General features: G+C 37.2%; 2 protein-coding genes across 4 annotated transcripts in view; both read left to right on the plus strand.

The window, feature by feature from the left end:
* LOC139115084 (kinesin-like protein KIF13A) overlaps positions 1–4,711 on the plus strand; it is a 125,788-nt gene extending 121,077 nt beyond the window's left edge. For all 3 annotated transcript variants that reach the window (XM_070676970.1, XM_070676971.1, XM_070676972.1), the window contains one exon: positions 701–4,711. In XM_070676970.1, the coding sequence (XP_070533071.1) occupies positions 701–996 (296 nt within the window). In that variant the 3' untranslated portion in view covers positions 997–4,711. The remainder of the gene's footprint in view (positions 1–700) is intronic.
* Positions 4,712–8,838: 4,127 nt separating this feature from the next.
* On the plus strand, positions 8,839–24,242 carry LOC139115086 (solute carrier organic anion transporter family member 2A1-like). Its single transcript, XM_070676973.1, has 9 exons — positions 8,839–8,894; positions 9,501–10,285; positions 13,141–13,467; positions 14,512–14,676; positions 17,932–18,148; positions 19,406–19,565; positions 22,538–22,716; positions 23,312–23,376; positions 23,830–24,242. Exons 2-9 carry the CDS (start codon positions 9,505–9,507, stop codon positions 24,081–24,083), a joined length of 2,148 nt encoding a protein of 715 aa, XP_070533074.1. The 5' UTR covers positions 8,839–8,894; positions 9,501–9,504; the 3' UTR covers positions 24,084–24,242.
* Positions 24,243–26,208: the final 1,966 nt, after the last annotated feature.

Below are 26,208 nucleotides of genomic sequence, written 5' to 3' on the forward strand. Positions count from 1 at the left end.
AATGTACTTCCTGTCATTTGGTCTTATGTAATACCAAGGGGTGGAACATTTGATATTCAGGAGGGGGTAGGGTCTAGAAGATCGATGATGTAGCATTACTTTTTTACCAGATCCCTTGTGCATTTTTTGCCCACTCCCACCTTTTCTTTTTATCAAGCCTTCTCTGTTTTTTGTTGTTGACATTTGCTTATGTATTTAGGATCTGCTTCTCCCATTGCTATAGAAGTTGATATGCATGTTCCTAAAGATGACCTCCAGTACCTAAGTTGGAGACCTTATTTGCTTTTGTCATTCTTGTTTTTCCTGGTTTAAATATTTCTCAAATGGACCAATTCAAACCGAATGTGAGCACATAGTGTCCTTGACGGTATTTTTCTTTTAATGACATTTGTCAAAAATATGCAAATATGCAAATCCCATATGTGGGTGAGACACTTCTATTTGAAATATACATGTATATTACTTGCAACTCAATTGATGTAGAAAACATGTGCATGTCAAAGACAGACAAGGAATATAGAATGAAACAGTTCAATGTACATTTAGGACTGTGTATTTTAGCATGGTCACTATACATGGAACATTGTAGTATAACTGTTGTAAACAAGCAGATGTAATCTAATTTTTTGTGAAATTCATAATAAAAGGATTTTTTCATTTTCATGGAACATATTTTGTCAATCCATTTGGTGATTTACAGGGAAGAACAATGGAAGTGTTGATGGTGTATACTATTTCAGATGTCCACCAAAGCATGGCATATTTATCAGAGCTGATAAATTGATACAGAGCAACAAACCACCGCCTTCCAAAGCCAAATCTATTCCCTCAAAAATAACAACAAGTGCAAGTCCCCAGTCCAGTAAAGGATCAAGTCCAGTTGGAAGTCCAAGTACTGGAAAACAGTCTGCTATATCCAAAACTGCCTCTCCATTATCAAGCAAAGGCAACAGCCCTATGGGCAGTCCAAAGGTTACAAAAAGTGGAAAACAGTGAAATTACATGAAATAAAAGCTGAAGTTGAAATAATGGCAAGTTAAAAATCACCTTCTTCAGCCATCACTGTGTGTCTGTGGAACTCTGTCTTAGAAATAATTGTTTTCAAAATACTTTTTGACTGTCATGTGATTGTGAGTGGTGCTATCACTGTTTCAAGGAAATAAAGTCATGCACATACATTAAGATATAGTGTTTAAATCGCCAATGTGGAATTACATTGTTTGCTGCAGATCATACTGAATGTTTAATATTTGTAATCTTATCTTTTGGATTTAGCTTGTCTTGTCAGAGATTTTCTTCTCAGTTTTGTCATAGGTTGGGTACATATTTGTTGGTGCAAAAACAAATGCCTACAATATGATCACATTTATGAAATGATCAACGCTGATATTAAATGCATTAAAAATGGTTTACATCAGCTATTTGTACATTGAATATGTTAATACTTTGGTCAACTTTAATACTACAACTGCCATCATCATCATCATCATCGCTACGGTATTTCTATCATCATCATATCTACCATCAGTAAAGATTAAAAAAAGAGTTTTTTCATATATTGTACATTTTTGCCTCTTTAAAGTTGGAAATGAAAGATGAGTCATTGTAAATTTTATAAGACAAATATGAACTTTTAAGAGTCATGTGATCATGAAATAGTAGCTATTCCTCTGTTGCTGATATTGCCAACTCTTTGTTTCAGTGAATAATTTGTTTGATTTCAGTTAAATACTGGAATTCTGGTATTTTTACCAATTACAGGCTTTTATCTGCATATGTTATGAACTGAAAGTGTGGTGCCACAGTGAGCAAATGATACAGATGAGATTTGTTCAACTTTGTATTCAGTGGGTTTAAATAAATGCATAGCAAGGTATTGAAATGAAAAGATGTCTGAGAATATAAATTGAGACTTTAGGTGATGTTTTCAGAATTGTGGAGATAGCCAGCCAAATACCATTGGTGAATAAATTACTCAATTTTTAGCATCACTTACTACAGTTGGTAAAAATATGGTAACAATGTTGCAACTGTTTAATTGTAATGTCTCATTCAGTCATCTATTTTGTACAAGTCAAGCAGTGGCTATATCTAGGGAGTGTTTCAAAAGCTGTAGATTGCTAGACTTGACATGGTACCACCAACCATTCTTTAGTTTATTTGCATGTACAACTTACCCTGTTTCTGTTTGAGTTCTTAAATTATATTTACAGTGGCTATTTTGAGTGCTGTTTCAAATTCTCAACAATTGGTTCTTGAATTCAACATTGATAAATTGATGTTTAAGTAAAGATTTATGATGTGCTCTTTCACAAACTCCATCTATTTTGGTTTGAAATTCTGTTCTCTCACGTACCAAAGCGTGTCAGTTTGCTGAAATATACTGTCGAATGTGAAATATCCTATTTTGTTTTCCTGAATAATAATATCTGTGTTGAAACCACAAATGCTAAATCCCAAGTTACTGACTTCTTTACTTTGCAATATGGATTCTTCTTTGCATATAATTTGCATAAATAATTTCTTGTGTACATATCATTTGTATCAAGTGTTGCAAACATTAGTTGTCCATTCACTTGCATTGAATTGTGTACATTGCAAATATTCATGTTACACAGAGATACGTATTTTTCAAAATGAATTTCTGTGCATGATTCATTCAAGTTGAAGATACAGTCAGTTTATCCACAAATTATTTGAAATATTTGAATGTTTGAAGTGATCAAACAATACACTGCATACAGGATGACCTCTCATACATATCCTTAGACAAAATTTTGAGAAATGTAATAAATGGATGAGGAAGTTTGGGCATTTTTTTCTCCATTGCAAGACTTCAAGAATTTTTATAATTTCATTGTCATTTGTAAACATGCACAAATATGGCACGAAAATATGTTGAACTGCTTTTTTGTTTGTTTGTTTGTTTGTTTGTTGGTGAGTGATAACAGGCTTGTGTTGTTTCCATTGGTAATTACAGATCAAAATTGAAGTATCTTCTTTAAGTTTGTAAATCCAGACATTGGAGCATTTTCAACTTGTCAAGAACATTGGAAGAAGTGTAGACTATACCTAGCTATAGATACCTAGACTATACCTAGCTATAGATACCTAGACTATACCTAGCTATAGATACCTAGACTATACCTAGCTATAGATACCTAGACTATACCTAGACTATACCTAGCTATAGATACCTAGACTATACCTAGCTATAGATACCTAGACTATACCTAGCTATAGATACCTAGACTATACCTAGCTATAGATACCTAGACTATACCAAGTTTTAGGTTGATAATTGATAATTTAACTTGGCAACACAATTAAGGTATTGATAAACTAATCAGGCAGTTGGCGTATCCTATTTGATTTTTGATGCCTGGCAAAGTTATCATGTATGCTAATGTCTTGTTAATATTTTATCTATGTTTTAAATCCGTAGAGTAATGTAAGAATAATGTTGTCATAGAAAATGATTGGATTTTTTGTCAATCATTTCATAGATTTCATTGATAAGGGCATTCACTGAAAATGGATATGACGTCTGTTGTAAAGCAAGCATCCCCTCTATCCCATACCTTTGCCGGCACCATTTTCTTCCATGGAAGTTCATATACTGGAAGTCAACAGAGAACAGCATCAGTAGTCCTATGGTTAACAGATTTAGATTATTTACAACAATCCATAGGAAAATTGGCATTTTTTATCTTCACAGTTATGACATGCATTTCATACACTGTATTTATAGTGACTGATGTCATGTGATAGTCATGTGATAGTCACATGTACATCACAGGCCAAGGACATGTTTGATTTGTCATGTGACAGTCCCAGGAGTAAGCTGTTACACATCAACATCACAAGTTGACAAAACATTATTTGTAAAATGCATCTTTTCAAGATTATATGAATGAAGCTAATGCTGTAAATTTCTCTCATAACAGAGCCTTGTATGGCTAATCTTCCATTTTAAAGTTTTGACATGAATTTTAAAGGCTTTCTAGGTTGTTATTTTAAAATATATGCAAACTTTATATCAATAGCTTGTAGTGTACATTGCTGTTCCTCAGAAAGTTTCTTTCACATTCAAGTGAAATTTATCCAGTCTTTTAGTTGTTTTTATTCACTTACAGTTTTTCAGCTCTGCAGATTGGGTGGCTGGAAAGATTTGTATTTTTTGCTTCAGCACGATTTACACGACTTGAGCTTTGTAAATAATACTGATATGCATTGGAAGAGTGAAATTTTGAACATTTCAAGTGTAGTGTAGAATTTGAATATTTATTTTCTGTCGAAGCTGCCCTTCATTACTTTACATGAAAGAGATGAAGTGTTCAACTACATGTCATGTATTTGATGAATATAACAATGAATATACACATTGAATATTGCTATAGCTATACTTGTCAATAAATCAATCAGCCCCCAACCATAATTGTCATGTAGATTTGAAGATTAGCTGTAACACTTTCATTGGTGATTCTACTCAGTTTTGTTAATATTTGCAAATACTTTGGTGTTTGGCTGTCATACACAATGTGGATGCATTGGTTTAATACTTTGGTGTTTGGCTGTCATACACAATGTGGATGCATGGGGTTGGTGTTTGGCTGTCATACACAATGTGGATGCATGGGGTTTTTGTGATTTCCTGGTGAATCAGATTTCTTTCAGAGATTTCAAAATAAAGTTTGACATAAAATTAAAACATTTTGTGTATTTCTGTATTCATTTATAAACACACACACATACAGCAGTCAACAATTCTATACTTTGAATTTATGTTTCCCATATGATAATATTTAAAATGTTTGGTGCCCCCAAAATTACTTCTAAATATTTTTGTATTGACTTTGTCATATGACCATGGTTGCCGTTTTAACTTTGGCAAGATTGAGAATACTAGTATATGAAATATCTTGGGTAAAGTGAGAAAACCAATGTGCATATGATACAATGTTTAGTCTTGGCATTGTGAGGTTGTGCAATTGGCACCACCTGTGAGATTTACTCTTGATTCAGTAATTGTTTTCTCACTTCATTCATGACTCTTGATACCAGAATTCCACTGAAGTCTTTGTGAAGTTCTGTAGACAGCAATGGTATATATCTAGGAAAATCATATCATTGCTAGTACAGCTTTTTGATGAAGACAAACTTGTAACTAAAGTGCAATTTCATGATTCAGAACAATGAACACAAAATAATCAACAAAGTTAATGACAAATCATATCCTTTCACTGGCCAAAACAGGCAATATTATCTATGCCATTGCCTGTGCCAAATGCAACAAATTGTATATTGGTGAAACAAAACGTGAACTTCGTATCAGAATCAATGAACACATTTAGTATTCGTACAAACAAAGATACCCTGGTCGCCCATCATTTCAATGAACCAGGTCACAACATTAACATCTTCCAATTCACTGACCTCTGTAAAGTCTATTCTAGACATGAAAAAATAAGAAAACAACTTGAACTTAAAATTATTAATTTCCTGGACACTCTTTCACAAACTGGTATCAACAGAAAAGAATGGTAATTTGCTTCACCGCTGCCTATCCTGTACTTCTTGCTAGGTAGTCCATTTGTTGTTTTTTTCAGCTGAGCTAGAGAGTCTTTTTTTTGTTGTGATTGCCGGCCGAAGAAACTGACCAGTCCCTTAGAAAAGTAGAAGCATTTGCATGGACTTACACTTTGCATGGTCAGAAACAAACGAACTTCCCATCATAGACCAAATTAATGAAGGTTGATTGTGAAAAGCCCTATAACCAGTTAACTTGTTCCCCGTTGTTCATTCCTGTGTGTTTCATCATAACTTGCCATGTTAGTGTTTGGAGTACTAAGGAAATGACTAGGGTCTAGGCCGTACATTGCATGTCAGCCGAAAGTCCTCCGTTATGTTTCTGAATACACAGAGTAACATAGGCAGAGTGGCAACACTTGCATGCCTTTTGTTCCATGGTCGTCTCGGTAGACTATTGACTTTTCATATTAAAATGAGCTTCAAAGGTGTTAAACTTTTTGGAGGCTTTGTTTGTGGTTGATAATTACACGAGATTATGCGAAACATACGACGAGATGGCATCGTACTGCCAGTCGCGTAGCAACCATAGTTACTTTGTGAGCTCTCAGGCCAGAAACACTGCTTCACGCCAATCAAAACATAACACGCCAGCAGTTTCATAAACATGTCCTTTCTTGACGCACGTGTAAAAGACGGTATGACTGACCGTAAACCATTGAGTAAAACCAGACAGTATCGATAAAAGACTTTCAAATTTGGTTCAAACACACTCATTATATATTCATAAAAATATGAGAGGAATTTTTAAAACGGTAAAACCCACTTTCCTGAAGCTCAAAATACTCCCGTTTTGCCAGCACATCAATTCCGATCAGCACCACACGACAACAACAACACAAACTTTGTCGAACATACTTTCGCTTAACAATTGGTGAAAATCCGAAAATTACCGAAGGGTGCGTGGAAAGAGAAAAGAGAGCCAAGAGCTTCGTGAGGCGAAGCAAACATGGTTGCTTACGTAACCGCTTCACGCCTTAAACAATAGCTGTTGCCGCTCTGACTATGTTAATCTGTGGTGAATAGAAGGACGTCTCTATCTAGATAGCAAAGCATGTAGTCTTTGAACGTCATTGCGACACCTCCAATCAATCCATTACGGCGCCTTTTCCTGTGCCGTACTCACCTGTTCAGGTATACCATCCAGCTGGGCGATTTGTGGAGGTGGCACTAGCATTAGCTCTACCCCCCCCCCCCCCCCCCCCCCCCCCCCCCCCCCCCCCCCCCCCCCCCCCCCCCCCCCCCCCCCCCCCCCCCCCCCCCCCCCCCCAGGGCAAGTGTGATTGCTACCACTACCATTTCAAGGGGTGCTGCGAGTGAGGCCAATCTCAGTCCTTTATGCCAGAATAGGTCTCTGAGTTTCATCCTCGGGCTGAGATCTCGATCCTTAACAACCTCCCGCAATGAGCCACTAGCTGCTATCTTTTCATGAATCTCTCTGTTTCACAGTTCGATCTTATCATTATATTAATTTTGCTAACTCTGTGTGAAGTTTCAGGTTTTAGCTCTGCAGGCGTTCCATCCAGCTCATCATACAGCTCGCCAAGAATCTCATTCGCCAATCGAAGCTCATCTTTGAGGGTCCTGTATTCTGGCTTCTCTTCGTTCCATTCTTCAAGTTTAGCAATTATCAATTGCATCAATTTAGTCCTTATTTCCACCGGCATCTTGTCTGAAATCGATCAATGAGTCCGTGTAAGAAGCCATTTTCTTCTGGGGTGATCTTTTCTGAAGAACCTGTTAATGGAGGCAGACCATACCCAGTATCTCCAAGGATATTTTGTGGAGTAATAACGTGACATTTTAGGAAATACGCAATCAATATGGCTTGATTAGGCTGGCGAATTCTTCCTTTATGCCTCTGTCAAAATTGGAAAAAATCCAATCCGATCAGAAATGAACAAAACACAAAACCCAAAATCCCGAAGAAACATAATTATAATATGTTGAATGAAAAGTGAATGTAACAGACACATTCCTTTGAAGTTCTCGGGTGATAACAGTGATATCCGTCCCTATTTTCAAGGAGAGTATCGTGCTGTCGGTACACTTGACAGCTTTCACGCCCAATCCTTGCCAACTCCCTGGCTACTGATCCATTGCCGTGATATTCGGTTGCCGATATACTTCTGTTTTATCTTGGCGAAACAAGGGGCGTTTTTGGCTCTGGACGGTGTAGATTAAAATCACTGTCATGATTTCTAGTCCCCTCTTTGTCATGATACGTCGGCACCATTCTTCATATCGAGGGGGATTCAGGTCTGTTTTGTTGGCGCAATTGATCTCTGCCAAATTTGTTCTTCGACTGCAGGTTACTTTCATTTTATGATTATTTTATCCCAATTGAAAGTATGCCTGTCCGATTAAATCTGACCTCAAAAGAAATTTCGCTGTTCGTAAAATTTTGAGAAATGGTAAGTGAGCATAGAAAATAAGCATGATGACTTCGTACCTGGATTGCAAATTACATATGGTATCAAAATTTATATGATGGTATGCAGGGAACTCAGCTCGCCTACACTCCGAATATATTCATCAGAGATATAAACCCATACCTTCCACTAGCTATTATGTGATGCAAAAATTAGCTGTCAGAGATCGTGAAATGTTTTCAACAAAGTTCAATTTCATTTTATAATGAAATATATAAGTAAGTAAATACAGCAATGACTTGAAGTATGATTGAATGTTGCCAGGTGCTCAAACTACTCATTCAAAAAGCAAAGATCTGGAGACTATCATACATAAATTAACGACCCAGGGTCGCATTTGTTTTGGCTAAAGACAAAACTATTTGTGTGATGGATGTTTCTATGGCTGTGCATCATTTGTGACACAGAAAACACTTCTTAACTGAGTTATTGATAACAGATAACGGTAAAATACATCATAAATTTAACTAAATGATACCTTTCGGCCTTAGAATACAGAGCAAAAACGTTATAAATACACTTATGAAAGTGCCAGTATCGACCTATTTATGCGTATTTTAAGTGTATCTTTCATGATACATTGATAATTTATCAGCGGTGCTGTATGTACGATTACTGCGAGTGTGTTACTCTAGTTTCTTTCTTAATTTGCATGTATTTACCCCTAATACGGGCTAAAATACATTATTTACCACAAATACTGGTTAAAATATATGGCTATATTTTTGTAATTATTGCAATATGGAATGATCACGTGACCTAGTTGTCTTAATATGTATTTGTGACCAGTGCATTCAGGAGCTTATACTTCATTCACTATCTGTACGTGTGCAGTGAAAGTACTTTCAACAGCAGAAAGCTCGAAGAGGAAAGGTAAGTCAGTTAACAGACATACCTACTTGCTCATCCTGAACAATATTCGACAGGGAACAATTCTTTGAGGGAATAAAAAGTTGCTATTTTTTCGGATAGACTTGCAGTAGATCTAGAGTACTATACCAATACCTCGGGGTTTTTTAACATCTTTGTGAGCTTGTCTATTAAACTTTAAAGAGGGGGAGGGGGTTACGGTCGTTTGCGTTTGTGCGACGTTCTTGTTTACAAACAATGTATTTCATGTACGATATCTAGATGCATCACACCGACATAACTGCCACGTTTAAATTTATGTTTCATCAATCGCCAATCACCTTGGATACAATGTTTAATTGGTCGTATGGGCCCAATTCCGATGATCCCCGCCCTTTCAAATTCGGTACGAAAAACACTGCTGCTCGTTCGGAGATATATATTGATGCAGGGTGCCATTCCTGAAAATCTTTGAATGTTTCAGCAAGTGTTTTAAACATTGTTTCAATGCACGTACTACCTCAATGTACTTTGTTGTTAGAAATGCTGTACATTCAAGCAAATTACGATCAATCGTCTCGAACTTTGTTCACATGATAAAAATATAACATGTTCTGATAATTGTTCTAGGATAATGGAAATCGTAAAAGATGATACTGAAGTACACGAATCATCGTTGAGAAAGCAGCCATGTGCACAGCTGGAAAGGCAAGAAGACATTGACGAGGCAGCTACGACCAGGACATCTTTTCAAGATGGACCCGATGGACGCGCTCATGTCGACGACTTGCCAAGGAGCCAGAATGACCAAGATACGATGTTTGGCATAGGAAGCTGGCGGCCGAAGAGTCTCCAAATGTTCGCTAGTTTCAAATTAGCGTTCTTAGTTCTTTGCACATGTGGCTTCCTGTACACTGTCACCTTCACTACTTTTGTAACTGGGCTGACCAGCATCCAGAAACGGTATTCTTTGGATACTGCACTGATGGGACTAAATTCGACCTTATTTGAAGCGTCATCACTGATAGCAGTCGTCTTTGTAAGCGTCTTCTTCGGCCGAACAGGTGTTCATCGTCCTCGGGTCGCTGGACTGGGTATAATCCTAGCGGCTTTGTTTCAGTGTTTTACGTCACTCCCACATTTCCTATCGGGCACGTACAAATATTCGACTGTAGTTGTTGGCACAAATGACACGACCTTGTGTTCGGGCAGTGATAGCAACTCGTCGGATGATAGACTTGGTAACGCAAGCCACATTTGCACCAAGATTGACGACGAAAGGGAAAGTATGCAGGCGGTCATAATTTTAGGGCTTGGACACATTTTTGTCGGAGCGTTCTTCACACCACTACTGATCTTAATACCCACCTATATAGACGATGGCGCCGGTAAACTGAAAGCCCCTCTCTACTTAGGTAAGCCAAGACATGTAAAATCATCATAGCACGTACACATAACTTACATGTGGCATTAACAATAAAGACATCTCGTTCTCGGTATATGATTCTACCCAGAAAACCATCGTATAAAGTAAGTAAGTAAGTAAGTAAATAAGTAAGTAAGTAAGTAAGTAAGTAAGTAAGTAAGTAGGTAAGTATGTCTGTATGTCTGTATGTATGTCTGTATGTATGTATGTATGTATGTATGTATGTTGTTTACATACATATGATTCCAACAATAACCACTGCCCGTATAGCACAGCAACTAGTAAAATTTTGAGTGCCGCATCCCTTACGACTAATTTCATTGGTTTACTGTAAAAAAACGGGTCGTTCAGTAGCAATGCTGTCAATATCATTATTTTTGACGGAGAGTTGTCGATGTGGTGGATTTACTAATATTTCGATTTCATTCTGAGAAAATAATAATAACATTCAAAACAGTTGGCGATGATACCATAGACACTGTTTTAAGTACACAAAATTGGATTGAAACATCGCAATGAGAATAAGAATTATTACAACTTGCGAACTATATGCCTAATTTACACTAATTGTTGCTCTCCCAACCAAAAGCGAATGAATGTAAAAGACTCTCCGGCCGCAAGATACTTGCTAGCCAGCAGCATACCATCTGTGGTGTTCCAAACGTGGTACATCTATAGGTAAGCGGACGAGTAGGAGGCGGTTTACGGAATTTAACGGTACTGTTTGCCAGTAAAACTCCGAGGCCCGCAGGGCGAGGAGTTTTATGGCAAACTGTACCGTTAAATTCCGTAAACCGCCGACTACGAGTTCGCTGACCGTGTTATACCACGAATTTGCCGAGTTTTAGAGCCTTGTTTGCACGCCGAAAGTTTTTATTTGTAATTTTAGTGCAGTGCAAGTTGAAACTTTGGCAGGAAAACATTGACGCGTTTTGACACCTTGTTGAACGAAAGTATAAAAAAAAATAACCCATGATTGGATAAAACAAAGTTGACATGTGTTGCTATTGTAGTGCGATGACGTAGTTGAGCACCTGGTTTGATTTGAATTGTATGAATTAAGTTTGATTGATTGGTTGGTTGAATGAAGTGAAAAGGTGTTTGCAGATCGACGTTAGAGTCACGCTTTGCTCATTTGGGTCGAAAACTTTGAGCAGCATACACGCAATTGCCGAGTCGCTCTACGTATATCGATATGGCGGATGAAGTACAAATGAAAGCTGTATCCGGTGCACTTCAACTACCAAAGCCAAAGATGGAAAAGAAAAGTCCCCCTGTCACGCCAGTGCTAACGGCTACAATCGGAAGACCAAGCTACACAGCCACGTCAGAGAAAGGCGCAACAGAAACTGCAAGTACAAAAAAATACGTGTAGATCCACAATGACTGTGGTACTGCGTGTGTGTTTGCCTGTAGCTAGATTTAACTTTACCAAAGGCGACTGAAACCTCTACATTCAGTGTTGATAACTGACTTTGAAGTCTTAAATTTCAGCTTTGAATGATCGTGATAACAATAACCTTAACACAGAAGTGATATTTGCAATCAATACCGTTATTTCACGGTGACCTGTAATTGATTTTGAGATGTACAGTCGTGCAAAATTAATTCAGTCCGGTGATTCTTTTAAAGTGTCTTTACTCTGTACTTAATGGTGAAATAAATTTCTTCTGGTATAATGTCTCGCATTTGTTTTTTTTACTCGTCGCCACGTGACTTTCTTTTGTTTAAAAATGTCCATTTTACAAGTTCTTTGTTTAAAGGTCCGATTTACTAGTAAACCGGACAGTTTTTAACAAAAAGAACTGTCCGATTTACTAGTAAATCGGACACTTTTAAACAAAAGAACTTGTAAATCGGACACTTTTTAAACAAAAGAAAGCCAGGTGGTATATGATAAAATATTCGGTTATGGAAATTAGAGAGCATGGTTAGAACAATGGGCACGAGGCGGAGAGTGGTACATCATGAATAATACGACGGGTCTTTTTCATAGAACAAATTTACATTGCGAGGCAGCGAACACTACAAAACGAGGCTAACACAAGGACACAAGGCAACCAATCACGGTGCCGTGAGATGAGCAATATATTGTAATGAGACCTAAGAGAAAGGGTCCAGCAATCAGAGAGCTCTAAGCGGACCTTGTAGGACCGCAAACACCAATCATTGTGGACGGTACATGTGTTTAGGACATAAATTGCAGGTCATTTTGCAACAGGACTATTGTAACTCCTGCAGTATGAAAGCCTGTTATCTATTTAAGGGCCGTGAATAAATAAAACACGAACAAATAGGTAGCCTCGGTAACGTTAATCAGAAATTCATAAGAGGTCCCATTTAAAACTGGGTTTAGTAGAAATTATGCCAATGATGCAAATGATGTATACGTTCTCCGTTTCAATTAAATTCACTTCGCTGTTCATGTTTACATAGACCATTTCCACATTTTTCCAGGGAGGTGTACTGAGTTTAACTAGTGTTAGTGTAATATAACACCTGTACATTGTATATGTATTATTTGAAATAGCTTCTCTGATAGACTAAGGTTGCATTTCTTAGCTCTTTGGAGTTACTCCAGTGTGTCTAAGAAATGCATATCCATCCATCAACCTTAGTCTATCAGAGAAGCTATTCATAATCAATGCAGATAAGTATAAAGTGATTTTTGAGCAAAATGCACTATGTTGGTGCAGCGCCCCTTAAAGAAGTGTTCTGAGTTGGTCTACAAGTGCCGACACGAAATTTTACATGTCCAATTTCCACCCAACAAACGGTTTCACTCAACTTGATACATATATGTAAGCCCCTGAATTAAAATGATCATTCCCTTACTTCCATCAGGTGTTTATTATACAATGGTTTTTCTGGGATTTGTCATTGGATTCCCATTTTCATCATCATTCATCGGCCTGTACGTTGACTTTGATCGTGTCAACATGTCCAGTATCGACATAGACCCCAAAGACACACGATGGGTCGGAGCTTGGTGGCTGGGATATCTTGTTAATGGCGCCCTCATGGCCGTGATTGGCATTCCTGTTATGCTCCTTCCAAAGAGAATTTCTCCATCGCGGGAAGGTGATGCCATGGTGACCACACCGTCTATATCGACAAGTTACAATGATGGCAATACCAATGTTGAACCAGAGGCCATAAGACGCATCAAAGGTAAAGGCAGAGTAAAGTCATTTAAAGGCATGGGTCAGGCGTCAGATTGGGACTTACTAGATTACAATTTTAATGGAAAACAAAAGGCTATCACACCTCCATAATCCTCTTACAGACTAGAACAAAGGCGATCCCAGGGATCGCGAAAAATGCCTTTTTAAGGTGCGAAGATAATCGTCCATTTAGTATGTGCAAGGCGTTAAGGTAGTATGCGCCACGAAAGTGAAAGACTTAATCTTTTGCTCAAACGTTCCTTAAGAAATATTTCAACCATTCTCTTTCAAAATCAAGAATAAAAATCTGGGGTCACCGTGCAAATTTTGGAACTAGAGAAACAAATAACCCAAGATTTCCCGATATTTGAAATTCAAAATGGCCGCTATCCCTGTGTTAACTATATGGAGAAAAATAAAAAGTTTCGAATTTCGAGAAACACTAAGCCGATAAAAAGTTTTCTTACACCAAGAGCTGTAAAATGAACCCCCAACAAGTGGTATATCAGAAAAGAATTGTAAAAGTTTGAGTCCAAATGTCTGTCCCCGAGGCGCGTTCTACCTTAAGTCTTTAATGCACCCATTATCACACTGCGGTGTTGATAGCAACTTTTCATTTCATGATTGTGAGATCAAATGCTATTGATGATAGCAATATGGAAGTCCACACTTCAATTCGACTGTCGAAAATAACTGCGTGTTGCGCAAAATTCCTTGTGACGGCAAAGCTAACATTCTGTTTTTCAAGATACATTAGGAATAAGATGAAGACTAAACACTTGTTGGATAGGTTACAAATGATGAAGACATTTCAATTAAAATTACTGATGAAGCATTATTAACGAGACACCGAAGAAGTACAGATATAATCACCACGCACGATCACATTGGGTGGTCACGCTTATAAGAAGATATATTGTTGTAATTGAATATGATGACCTGCATAGAGGGTTGGAATAAATATACGATATACATAATGTAATATTCATAAGTTTGTAAATGGAATATGTAAAAGTGGTAGTTTTCTTGTGAGTTACATTTCTTGTTACAGAGTTTCCATCAACACTTCGACGCCTCTTCAGCAATGTGCCTCTGATGTCAATATCAATTGGCTGTGGGTTTGAGAGAGCCATCGCTTCTGGTTTGCTCACGTACTTCACTAAGTATATCGAGAACCAATTCAGAGTGTCTGCCGCTGAGGCAGGTTTCATGACAGGTTTGTATTACTAGTTATTTATGCATGAGCTGGAGACAAGGCATTACACTTCATGGAAAGATTGTACTACAAGACTAGGCTAGACCAGACTAGACTAGACTAGACTAGACTAGACTAGACTAGACTAGACTAGACTAGACTAGACTAGACTAGACTAGACCAGACTAGACTAGACCAGACAAGACTAGACTAGACTAGACTAGACTAGACTAGACTTCATAACACTACACAAAAATACAATATACTACGCTATACTGTACTGCGCAAGACTGCACTACACTAGACTGCACTTCGTTTAAACAACACTACAGCTCACTACTTCACTGCACTACACTGCGCAACGCTACACTACTAGTATTTACGCTAATATATTTTTCATAATGTGAACTAAAAACAGTTTGAGTGTTGAGCAATTTTCAATCGAGCTCAACGTAATTGGTACCCTTCACAATCAATCACAGAACGCTTTTTGAGAAAGAAATGAATTTTTAGAAAATACACCTACAGCAAAATTTTAGTCTAACTGAACATCCGTGAATGTCTTTGTATCTCTTTAGTCACTTAATCTTGACCAAATTTAAAAATCAGTATATAACACGGAATAAACCTTTGGCAAAACCAAACCTAATCATCACAGATGTAAGCTTAGTTAAAAAGTCAGTGCTGCCACTGTGACTTGTATTTTACTATATTTTCATTTATTTTTATTTTATTGTAAAGCGTTCAAAAGAAGAGCAACACAAATACACATAAAAATTCAAACCAGATGGAGACTCATTACAGTACAAAAGTAAACACAAGTTTAAATGGTCTTAAAGGGGAAGTTCACCAAGGATGATTTTTACATATGTGCTAGCTTTGTGGTCATATACCTTCAGGAAAGTACTTTTACAATATTTGCGAATGCCAAACCCAGCTTTAAGTAATTTTGGCTGGATTTTTTCGGCCTCACTAATTGATGATTTAGACATATGTACACAGCTAATACAATACATTAAAAACTGGTCTTATGGCAGCATTCCATACATAAGCGAGTACATTACTGTCAATACGGCCAGCGCCTTGATGTCCATAGAAAGCTGTTCTGCATGCGACGATGATAGTACAGTGTAATTCCTGAATAGTTCACATTTTCACATTCAGCCTTGCCAGTCTTACACCGTTGAGTGACCAATATGGATGTCGTGTTAGTGTACATACACTGACCGAATAGAACACAGTTTGTCTTTTCAGGATTGAACCGCAAGCCATGATTTGTAATGCACCTATTTGCAATCTTGATCATATTTTGAAGACCAGTTACAGATAGACTAGCTAACATTAAGTCTTCAGCATATCACAATTCATTTAAAGACACGTGATGATAATTCATCCACTAAATCTTCATAAAACAAATTAAAAAGAAAAGGGGCTAATACTAAATTTAATTTAACCACATAGAATACATCACACTCATATGATAAATAACCTTAGAGTTAATGGAATATTTCAAATGTTTTTTTTCCTGTCTATGTATGACACCTTTTGATTATCACTTATTGAAAATTTACATCACAAGTTGTTCCAACAACAAATATATACACATAGACGTTACAACTGAAAGAAAGACTGGCCTGCAATCCTATACATGTTAATTTAATGACGTCAGTGACATGAGACACTCATGCAAGATGATTTCTAATGTCGTCAACAGAAGTTTGAATATTCGTCTACCAATATAAACGGCGATTTCATTGCTGCTTATTGACATTAAACGATTTGCTTTGTTACGATAATTCACGTAATATGCTAATGACTCGTAATTATTAAGCAACATCCACCAATCATGATAGAATCAAGACATGACATATAGCTTTCTTACCTCCTATCAAATTAAATGCTCTCGATATATGTTCTCTAGTGTTTAATCAGCTCAGAACCCCCGTAAATTATATATTTCAGAAAGCGTAGATATAGGGGAACATTTTGAGTACCATAGTGTCACCATTGTTGACATAGCTATCACGTGACAGGTAATTTGCATAACCTTTCAAAAATCGGTTTTCCCTATGTTTTGTTTCAATGCTTTGAGATATGTGGCTGAAATTTGTGTGAGTGCAAGCTGTTCTGACGGTCTTCAAAAGTGTGTCTCAGAATTTCTTTAAACTTTCTTAAACAGTTTTTATGCCAGAAAAACTTCCAGAGCAGTGAATTTAACCGTAGTTGATTTCTTTAAAATTGTGCTCCAAAAAAACTAAGCAAGATATAAAAAATCTGAGACACACTTTGGAAGAGCGTTGTGACAGCTTGCATTCCAGCAAGTTTGAGTCAGATATTTTGAAGTATTGAGACAAAACATAGGGAAAACCGATTTTTGAAAGGTTATGCAAATTACCTTGTCACGTGATAGTTATGTAAACAATGGTGACACTGTGGTTACCAAAATGTTCCCGTATATCTAGGCTTTCAGAAAATGTATACATTACGGGGGTTCTGAGCTTATTAACTGTTAGAGAATTGTTAGATTAAAAAGGTCAAATTTCTTGTCTTGGAACCTTAAGCACTCAGATGAGCTCATGATTAGTCTGCCTTGGACTCTAAGCATTTAGCATGTGTAGTATTGAACCTCAAAATTACCGATGTACATTTGAAATCTGATCAAATTTAATATTAAATACTCAATCCATTAAAACGTTGAAAATTAGCCAATGATCAGTTTGATACGCCAACCAACTTCAGTCATGATACAACTTAGGGATAATTACTCATTTTCTTAAGTTCATCAGATTTCATTTTGAAATTGTTGGTACTGTGTGACAGACAGGTAAATCACTTCAGTGCCAGTAAAACTCTACTGTATGAGCGACAACTTCTTAAAAACTGTTCAGCTTAGATCCTTATTATTATTATTATTAAATTTCTTAAAAAGCGCAGAAAACACAAAAGCATATGAAAATTTACAAAATACTTTATGCAAGTGTCAGGGATAAGAAATAATATACTTGGGTATAGTCACGAATAAACCATAGAAAGTAGGAAGGGGAAGGCCCTCTACTGTCTTTGAATAAACTCAGACATACGTACAAATTCAAGAGAGCATTGATATAGGCAGACTATTTACCCTACCTCATTAGTTGGCCAAGGGTTACGCTGCAGAGTTTACCAGAAAATTAAAAATCATAACTACTTAATATTTGATTACGAAAACATACAATTCCTGTCTGATTCGGTATATATTACGCAACGTTTGGTTTCTCCCTTTCTTTTACAATTAAGGTATTGTTTTTGTTCTGTCAACATCACTGGGTATTCTGGCCGGTGGTCTACTAATGCGGTACTTCAAGCTATCGTCATTGTCGACGGCGAAAGCTCTGATCGTATTTGGAATCGTCTCTATGTTACTGCCGATCCCGTTGTTGTTCCTAGGCTGTGAGCAAGACAGAGTTGCCGGCGTAACGGTTCCCTACTCCAGTTTTACCAATGCATCCATCAGGTGAGAGATGATTTTGTTGTTGGTAGTGGTCTCAGTACGTGATATAAACTTACAATTACAGGACCACGTTTCAAGATGGTGATTTACTGTGGGCAAAAAAAGTCAACTTATTGAATTGGGGAATCGAAAAATCATGCAATCATACGCGATCTTGAGATCATGAAGGAGTAACCCAAATTAAAAGTATGGTATTTAGCATGATATTTTCAGTCATAGCGGTGGTCAGACCTGAGATAGCACAAGAAAGCTGATAATTCGGTTCAGAACGCTCCTCGGGGACGGATTGTCGGCCTCTAAAATTTATACAATTCTTCTCTGATCTACCACTTGTGGGAGCTCATTTTAAAGCTCTTGGAGAAAGAAAGACTTTCACCAAATCCAAAGTTTGAGCAAAAGTTTAAATCTTTCACTTTCGAGGCGCATACTACCTTAAATGAAGCGCCGTCCCTGTACCTGCCGGTCAGAGGAACGATAGTGAATGAAGATATTTTACAAAATTAACGCTTTTCAACACGACAAAATGCAGCTTTTTTATAGCATGACAGAAGTGTGCTGTCAAACAGATCGGATCGATGTCTTTATCATTACGTGTTTATTTCCAATTTTTTCTTTACAAGTAACTAAAGGCACAAGTGGACACTGTTAGTGTAACCAGGACAATGTCACGTACAAAGAACGATTACAATAACGAAATGCAAGCAAAATCTTAGACTTGATTCAAGTCTGTGATTTGTAAACGTGTGAGTTGGGTGGACGCAATGATTTGTGTTCTGTTTTCATATGAAACGGGCATGTGGGTAACCGCGATGAGAAGAGTGAACGCGATACAGGGGCCGGAGTTTCACCCGGAATCCAGCAGAAACTAATTATATATAACTCACTACTGCGCAGACTCAAAGGTAACGCGTCTGATTGCTAGGAAAACCTGACCTGGGCTGCCAATTTCAATTAGGCTTGTATGAAATTAATTTTAAAAAAATAGACTCAAGAGAAACTATTGCAAATGATTTTATTTTTTAAAAATTCATCGACTTGAACCAACTTGTAAAACCATCTTCTGGTCGGTATAGTTTTGCCTGAGTAATGCCTGATAGAATACATGTGTAATGCCACATGTTTTGTTCTTAATAATTGTGGTATTGAATAGAATTTTAATTTGTTTATAACGCATGTTGTTCTCGTGGGGGGAGCAACAAATGAACAAAAATGATAGATTGGGATCAAAATCTAACACGTAACTTGGCAACTTTCTTTCAGAAATAACTTCGTTGTCAACTTTGACCCATCCCAAGCTACATCGGAGTGCAATTTGAACTGCGCTTGTTCAGACACCGATTACGATCCAGTGTGTGGCAGTGACGGCCTGACTTATAAATCTCCGTGTCTCGCAGGATGTACTGAAGCCATAACCTCAAAGGTATTGGTGGCAAAACCTCAAAATCATACTTATGACACAATTTAAATTTGTTGCTTCTCAATAACTTTCCAATCAAAAATCGTAGACTTGTGGATTTGTCTTAATCTGAAAACAACGGAATAGTAAGCTTAAAATGCGTGTTAGACACCTTTCAACTCTAAATATGTACTTGTCAAGCTTTTGGGGGTGGACCATTTGATATCCTGGGGGGGGGGGGTCTTGAAGATTTTCGAAAAAAAAAAAAATTCCCAGCAGATACAAGGGAAAAAAAATTCTGCCTTAGATGACTTATGAAAAAAAAAACTGGCAAGCTAATGTGGAAGGAAAAAAAATCTATCACAGTATCAGCAAGAACCTTTTGGGATGTAACTTTTTCATTTCCGTGCACCCTTCTTGTCTTTCCAAAAGCCTCTTGAAATTAATTTTCAGTTGCATTTGGCTTTTTGAATTGTTCACTGATTTTAGATAAGTGAACACACTCTGTAGATACATGCATATCATCTCTTGTGTGTTGACCAATAAATAATTTTGTTCTCTGGTATGATTGCGACATGGACAGATTGCACTGACAAGTCAAATGACAGAATTTCAGAAGATGTTAAAACAAAACTGTCATCGTCAAGTATTATAATTCGTGGCACATTTCGGCAGACCAATAAACCAATTTGCATTTTCAAAAAAGGAAATCGAAATGGAAGTAATTTTCAATTTCAAATGGTTTATCATCTTGATTATTAACTTTTAGGCCGGCCCTATAATTTCTAAATTTAAAATCTTTGGGCTAAGATTGAAATATAGGAAACAGGTATGTATACTGTATATGTATAGGTGTGTATACTGAGGATGGCAATTTCCCTCTGACAAACTCTATTTCTCACAATGCACCTTTCCGGTTTTTTAATTTCCAATATATCAAATGTCCAATTTTCCCATTTCATTTTGGGCATGGCCCAGTATCTTTTCATTACTATGGTGGATAACTGTATCGAATTGGAATTAAGGTGTAACATTTATCTCCATGTGACCAAATATACTGGGGGAGGTCTTGGTTATGATAATTCGCACAAGATACTTTTAAAATTAGCGGGAATGAGGGACTGGTCAGTTTCTTCGGCCCAGGAGGCCGGTGGATTCATGGGTCACCCTGTTTTTTACTGATGAAGGGGTCACCTATTTTGAAATGCCCAATTGGGGGTCAGTGTTTTTAAATTTCGACACGGGCTCATACTTGCCTAAAATGCAAAAAATGCATCGTGCTAGCCATGAATTTCATCATTCACTTTCAAATACTGTTTTTGACTTTGGTGATAGGGGGTCACCATGTTTTTGAAATGCCCAATAGAGGGGTCAGTGTATTTTTGAATTTTGACACGGCTCATATTTGCATAAAATGCATTGTGACAGCCACAAATTTATATTCAGTTGCATTTTTCGGCCCTCCCTTCGGGTGCGTAACTTTAACGATACTAAGACATATATTTCAGAGCCCCGTCCTAGTGCAAAACTTTAATATATCTGACATACATATATCTGAGATATCTGTATGTTTAAAATTTTTCGGCGCGCCCTTCGGGCGCATTTCTTTAAAATATCAAACAATATTTTTCAGCATGCCCTTCAGCTGCATGACTTTCATATATCAGATATATATGTATATCAGAGATATTTGGATGTTTATATTTTTAGGCGCGCCCTTCGGGTGCAGTATTAAATTAATACATCAGAGATATATGTCAGAATTGTCTTGATGTCTGTAAATTGAAAGTCTGTTTTGCAAAGTGTACTAATCATTATGAAATTTTCAGTTCATATGAAAAGCATGACAAGTTCCTGACACTTTTCTGTTTCCTCTATGGGGATTCAGTATTAGGAAGCAACGTACACTAATATTTCACAATCACATTTTTCTTACAACAGTTCTGGACATCTGGTTATGCATAAAAAGAGTGGAGTACATTCACAGCTCATTCAAAATACTGTATTCAAACTTTAGAATTGACACTGACAACAATTTTATTAAAACACAGAATGATTGCATGTTTAAAATATACCCCCCAAATTATATATATATATATATATATATATATATATATATATATATATATATATATATATATATATATATATATATATATATATATATATTATATATATATATATATATATATACACACAAAATGTATACAATGTGCCCTCCCGGTTATCACCACAATGGCTTTATGGCAACCTCTGAACTTGGGCATAGAGAGTACGGTGTATATATATATATATATATATATATATATATATATATATATATATATATTATATATATATATATATATATATATATATATATATATACTCTGAATTATTATTGAATTTATATTCCACTTTTCGTTTTACCTTTGTCGCGCAGGGGTCACCCTGTTTTTAAAAGTTGGAATAGAGGGAGTCAGCCACTTTTTGACGTTGGCAAAAAATAATCCACCACCCCTCAGGCCAAAGAAACTGACCAGTCCTTTATGTACAAGTCTGTTGATGTATCAGACAAGCAGATTGATTTTGCAACATCGCTGCATTAAAAAAATCTTTGCAGGAAGAATGCAAAAAATGCCAGGATTCACAAGGGGAAAAATAAAATTTTCCAGTGGAACATGTGGAAAAAAAATAATGCCCCCAATCTTCCAGACCCCCAAGATATCAAATGGTCCACCCCTTATTGCAGCAATGCGTGCCGTAAATAATAGGCTTTACTACAGCGTCTCTCTGGTCTCTGCCAGATGATTGTATTTTCTGACTCCTATCTATGTGTATACCACAATTGTAACGAACATGGCGAAATGAGTCTCTGAAAATATCGGTTTTTTTTCTTTCCTTTATTGAACCCACACCTCTACTGACATCTGTGTGCATACAACAATAGCGGCTGTCAATTGAGTCAACATTTGTATTTCATATAAAAATAACGGGTTTCTCCCTTTTGAACTCAGAACTTCAGCTCCTGCGGTTGTATTGATCCCGTGTCTCAACAAGGAGGAAGTGGGACGGCTGTTGGTGGGATCTGTGGCGAACAGTGTGGTAGAATGTTTGAAATATTTATAGTACTCGCGTCCTTCTCGAGTTTCGTATCTGCGTTTCCTATCACTGCGTTCATCTTGCTGCCTGTACGGTGAGTAGACTATGCACAAGCCATGGTGCCTCCACAACCAGTGCACCAGGTTTCTATAATATTGAAAAGTCTAGAAAACTAAACAAACGATATTTAGCCCTTTTGTTGTCTATGAGAACATGTGAAATAAAAGTAAATAAAAAGCATGGACTTCGTTAGCATTTTGAGAGATAGTTCGGTAAGCAAAAATATAGCAGCACACGTCCAACGATATGGACGCTCAGTCTTTCCTTATCTCCAATACATTGAGTTACTAAATCAATTTTTGAAATGTTCGCTGACACGCACAGGATGACAAACTGACACCTCATCCAAATATTATATTTAAGATCATCGTGAGATCGAAATTACTCTCAAAAGTTACAAGAGTTCTCTGCGGGTTTCATTGTAAGTTTGAAAATCAATCGACTGTTTGGAGCAGAGTTTCATCCAAAAGTCTCTTCCAAATTGTATTCACAATCACCATATAGGATACACCCTAAAAGGCGTACCTTTATAGCATTTTTGTCTAAACAGATATAGCCTTACTATGATAATAGTGAAGAGTACTAACCATTCCATGAAGAAAATGTGATTTTCCTTTCTTCTCAATCAGCGTTGTTGCACCAGAGGACAAGTCTTTTGGTGTTGCTGTCCGACAGTTCTTCGCTCAAGTAATTGGTGAGTCAATTCCACAACTATATTTTACTCTTTCTGTCAAGAGAAGGAAGTAATATGCTTCGACATCAGAGCAGCGTAGAGACGCTGCAAGCCCCCTGACATCAACGTCAAATGTGCGACAGAGAATATCTTTAAATTTCAAAGGTGTGACGTGAAGATGACAAAAGTGTTCAGTTGTTTTCTACTTTAATGTGATTAAATTTCTTTCTGTGACGATAAAACGCCAACAACTGACTATTTATAAGACTGCACCTTTTTTGATTGGCATTTGACCTACGACAGATTGTCTTTTCTGCCAGTGGCATACGTCACGTGACGATTGAAAACAACGAGGCGAGAAGACGTATGAGACATCAAGTTGTGAAGCAGCAAGAAATATTTAACACAAATGCATTTTTAGTATGTTTTGCGAAAACAGCGGATAAAATTTTGTTTTCTGTCAACTTCTTTCAGGTTGGGTGCCAACGCCCGTATTTTTGGGTTACGTGATCGACTCAGCGTGTTTGTTCTGGGGAGTATCAGAATGTAACAAGTTCAGTACCTGTTGGATATACGACCTCTTCGACTTCCGATTAAAAATTTTGGCATTCCAGATCGTGTACAAGGTCTGCGCCATAGCAATGTATTTCGTCCTCTGGCTTTCTCTCAGTAAAAAAGCAAAGGCCATGAATTCCCGGGACTCCGTGAACGAAGCATTAGGTTTATAATACCTTTATGGTTAGAGACCCTAAGAAGATTCCAGATAACATTACTTACTGAAACAATTGGCTAATTTTTCTTCATATTAAACATGAGACATATTATCACACTGTATGCTATGGCTTTTTATAGTTCTGAATTAAAATGAGCCATATAAATTATCAATTTTCAAATTATCATTCAAGATGAAAAATACAAACCACTTTTCTCACTTTAACTACTGTTTTTCATGGGGAGCCATTCTACAGGGATATAATGTTGATATTATTTTGCAGATATCGTTCTGTCACGGTCTGTCATAATTGTACTGTCATAACATACATTGACGACGTAACTTATTGTGATTTCTAATGCGCAGTCTCTTGAGTCATTCCACCAAGTCGAACATTCATCTTTTGCTGTGGCACTGCATGTAAGGTTTAGTTAATCCACTAACTAATTAATTAATTCTCAAAACCATTCAAAGTAAAATGAAGAAATTCAAACGTGACGCCCTCCTAGGGGAAGTTTAAGCGACAACAGCTGCATACTTGTACTATTTTCCACACTTTTGGTCTGTATGGTTTTTACAAATTCCACACTTTTGGTCTGTATGGTTTTTACAAATTCCACACTTTTGGTCTGTATGGTTTTTACAAATTCCACACTTTTGGTCTGTATGGTTTTTACAAATTCCACACTTTTGGTCTGTATGGTTTTCATGCCGGAAAATGCCGAGAGAGTTTGACCGGTTAAGAAGGGCTTGACTACGCAGTTTCTGCGTAGTGAAGCTTCATTACGTATTCATGGTGACCCCTGGCCAGCTGTCAATAACTTTGGGGCTTTTGTCTTTTGGCCTGCTTTGCATATGCGTCGTTGGACACGACCTGCCAATCACCCAGGTAGTCAATTAAACTATTAATTGACTGTTACCGACCCAATTAACACTATCCAGCAGTATCAGTCAAATTTTAATCGCGTGGCCCGGGTACGGTGGGCACAACGTAGGAACGCGTGTATTTCTGTGTGTACGTTTCACTTGTGGTGTTGTTTGTACCATCGTGTGTCCTTGTTTCACCTATAGCATTACCTTCAAGGTGACAGGCTTACTATTAATGTTCAGTATCATTGCACCGAGTTCTGCCCACGGTGAAAACCACCTGTTTAGCCAACTAATTACTGCCCGTCTCTGCTCGTCCTGAATGTAGCCTATCTATAGCTACAGTAATCACATAAATCATTTATCAGTTTTGATATATACTCCTAAATTGTAAGTTTGATCAAAATCGAGACCACATTCAAGGGCTATGCAGACTGTCCATGTAAGCACACACAGTGACAAGAAGGCGGCAAACACCTACTCACCAAGCACATCGAATCGGCGAAAAGAAGCATAAAAAGCTAGGCTTATCGCCAAAACAAACGCGCCAAGCGCTAACAAAAACCCATACCAAGCGGCCCTTTTCAGGGCCACAAAATACTCCAAAAAGGGAACTACCAAACAATACGATAAGATGACATAGAACACACAAACACTTAAAAGAAATAACAAAAATCGTACACATAACAAACAACTGAAACACAACATTAATACAAAATAAACAATCACAGTAACGTAACAGAAAACATGGCCGTGGAAATAAATCAGCTATTTCCAAAGAAAAGCCGACAACAACATGAAATTCAACAACAACCTATCATCGCTCAAACTATGAAACTCCGAAAAATAGTACTAGGCAAAAGCCTTAAAATTCATTCGGACACCAACAAAACCAAACAGAATAAAACCACCTCAGGATCTCAACAAATAAAGTCGTATAATGTGACTACGCTACATCGTGAGACACAAACAATCGCAACAACACCAATTCAAAGAAAAGTCAAATTGGACTCCACGAACAACAAAAAAACAAAACTTGAAAGCTATCTGAAGCTTCTAAACTCGCACTTCTAGAGATATCCTTTCAACAAGGAAACAAAACATGTCGCGTGCCAAAAGAATCGCGATAAACCAGCTTGCAAACATTGGACAAATTTGGGAAAATAACCCTTCGACAAGGGTCGGTTTTCGTTATTGTCAACACAAACGATTACGTACTCGAATGCGAAAGGCAATTACGTAACACTCAGTATTATACACAACAAGCCAGAACA

Source organism: Ptychodera flava, chromosome 17, assembly GCF_041260155.1.
Source record: "Ptychodera flava strain L36383 chromosome 17, AS_Pfla_20210202, whole genome shotgun sequence".
Classification (NCBI taxonomy): domain Eukaryota; kingdom Metazoa; phylum Hemichordata; class Enteropneusta; family Ptychoderidae; genus Ptychodera; species Ptychodera flava.

Excerpts from the sequence above, each read along its gene's own strand:
- LOC139115086 (XM_070676973.1), top strand. The coding sequence starts at position 9,505 with ATGGAAATCGTAAAAGATGATACTGAAGTACACGAATCATCGTTGAGA. Across the intron at positions 13,468-14,511 it reads GGCCATAAGACGCATCAAAG|AGTTTCCATCAACACTTCGA; the intron begins GTAAAGGCAGAG and ends TTCTTGTTACAG. Across the intron at positions 22,717-23,311 it reads TTCATCTTGCTGCCTGTACG|CGTTGTTGCACCAGAGGACA; the intron begins GTGAGTAGACTA and ends CTTCTCAATCAG.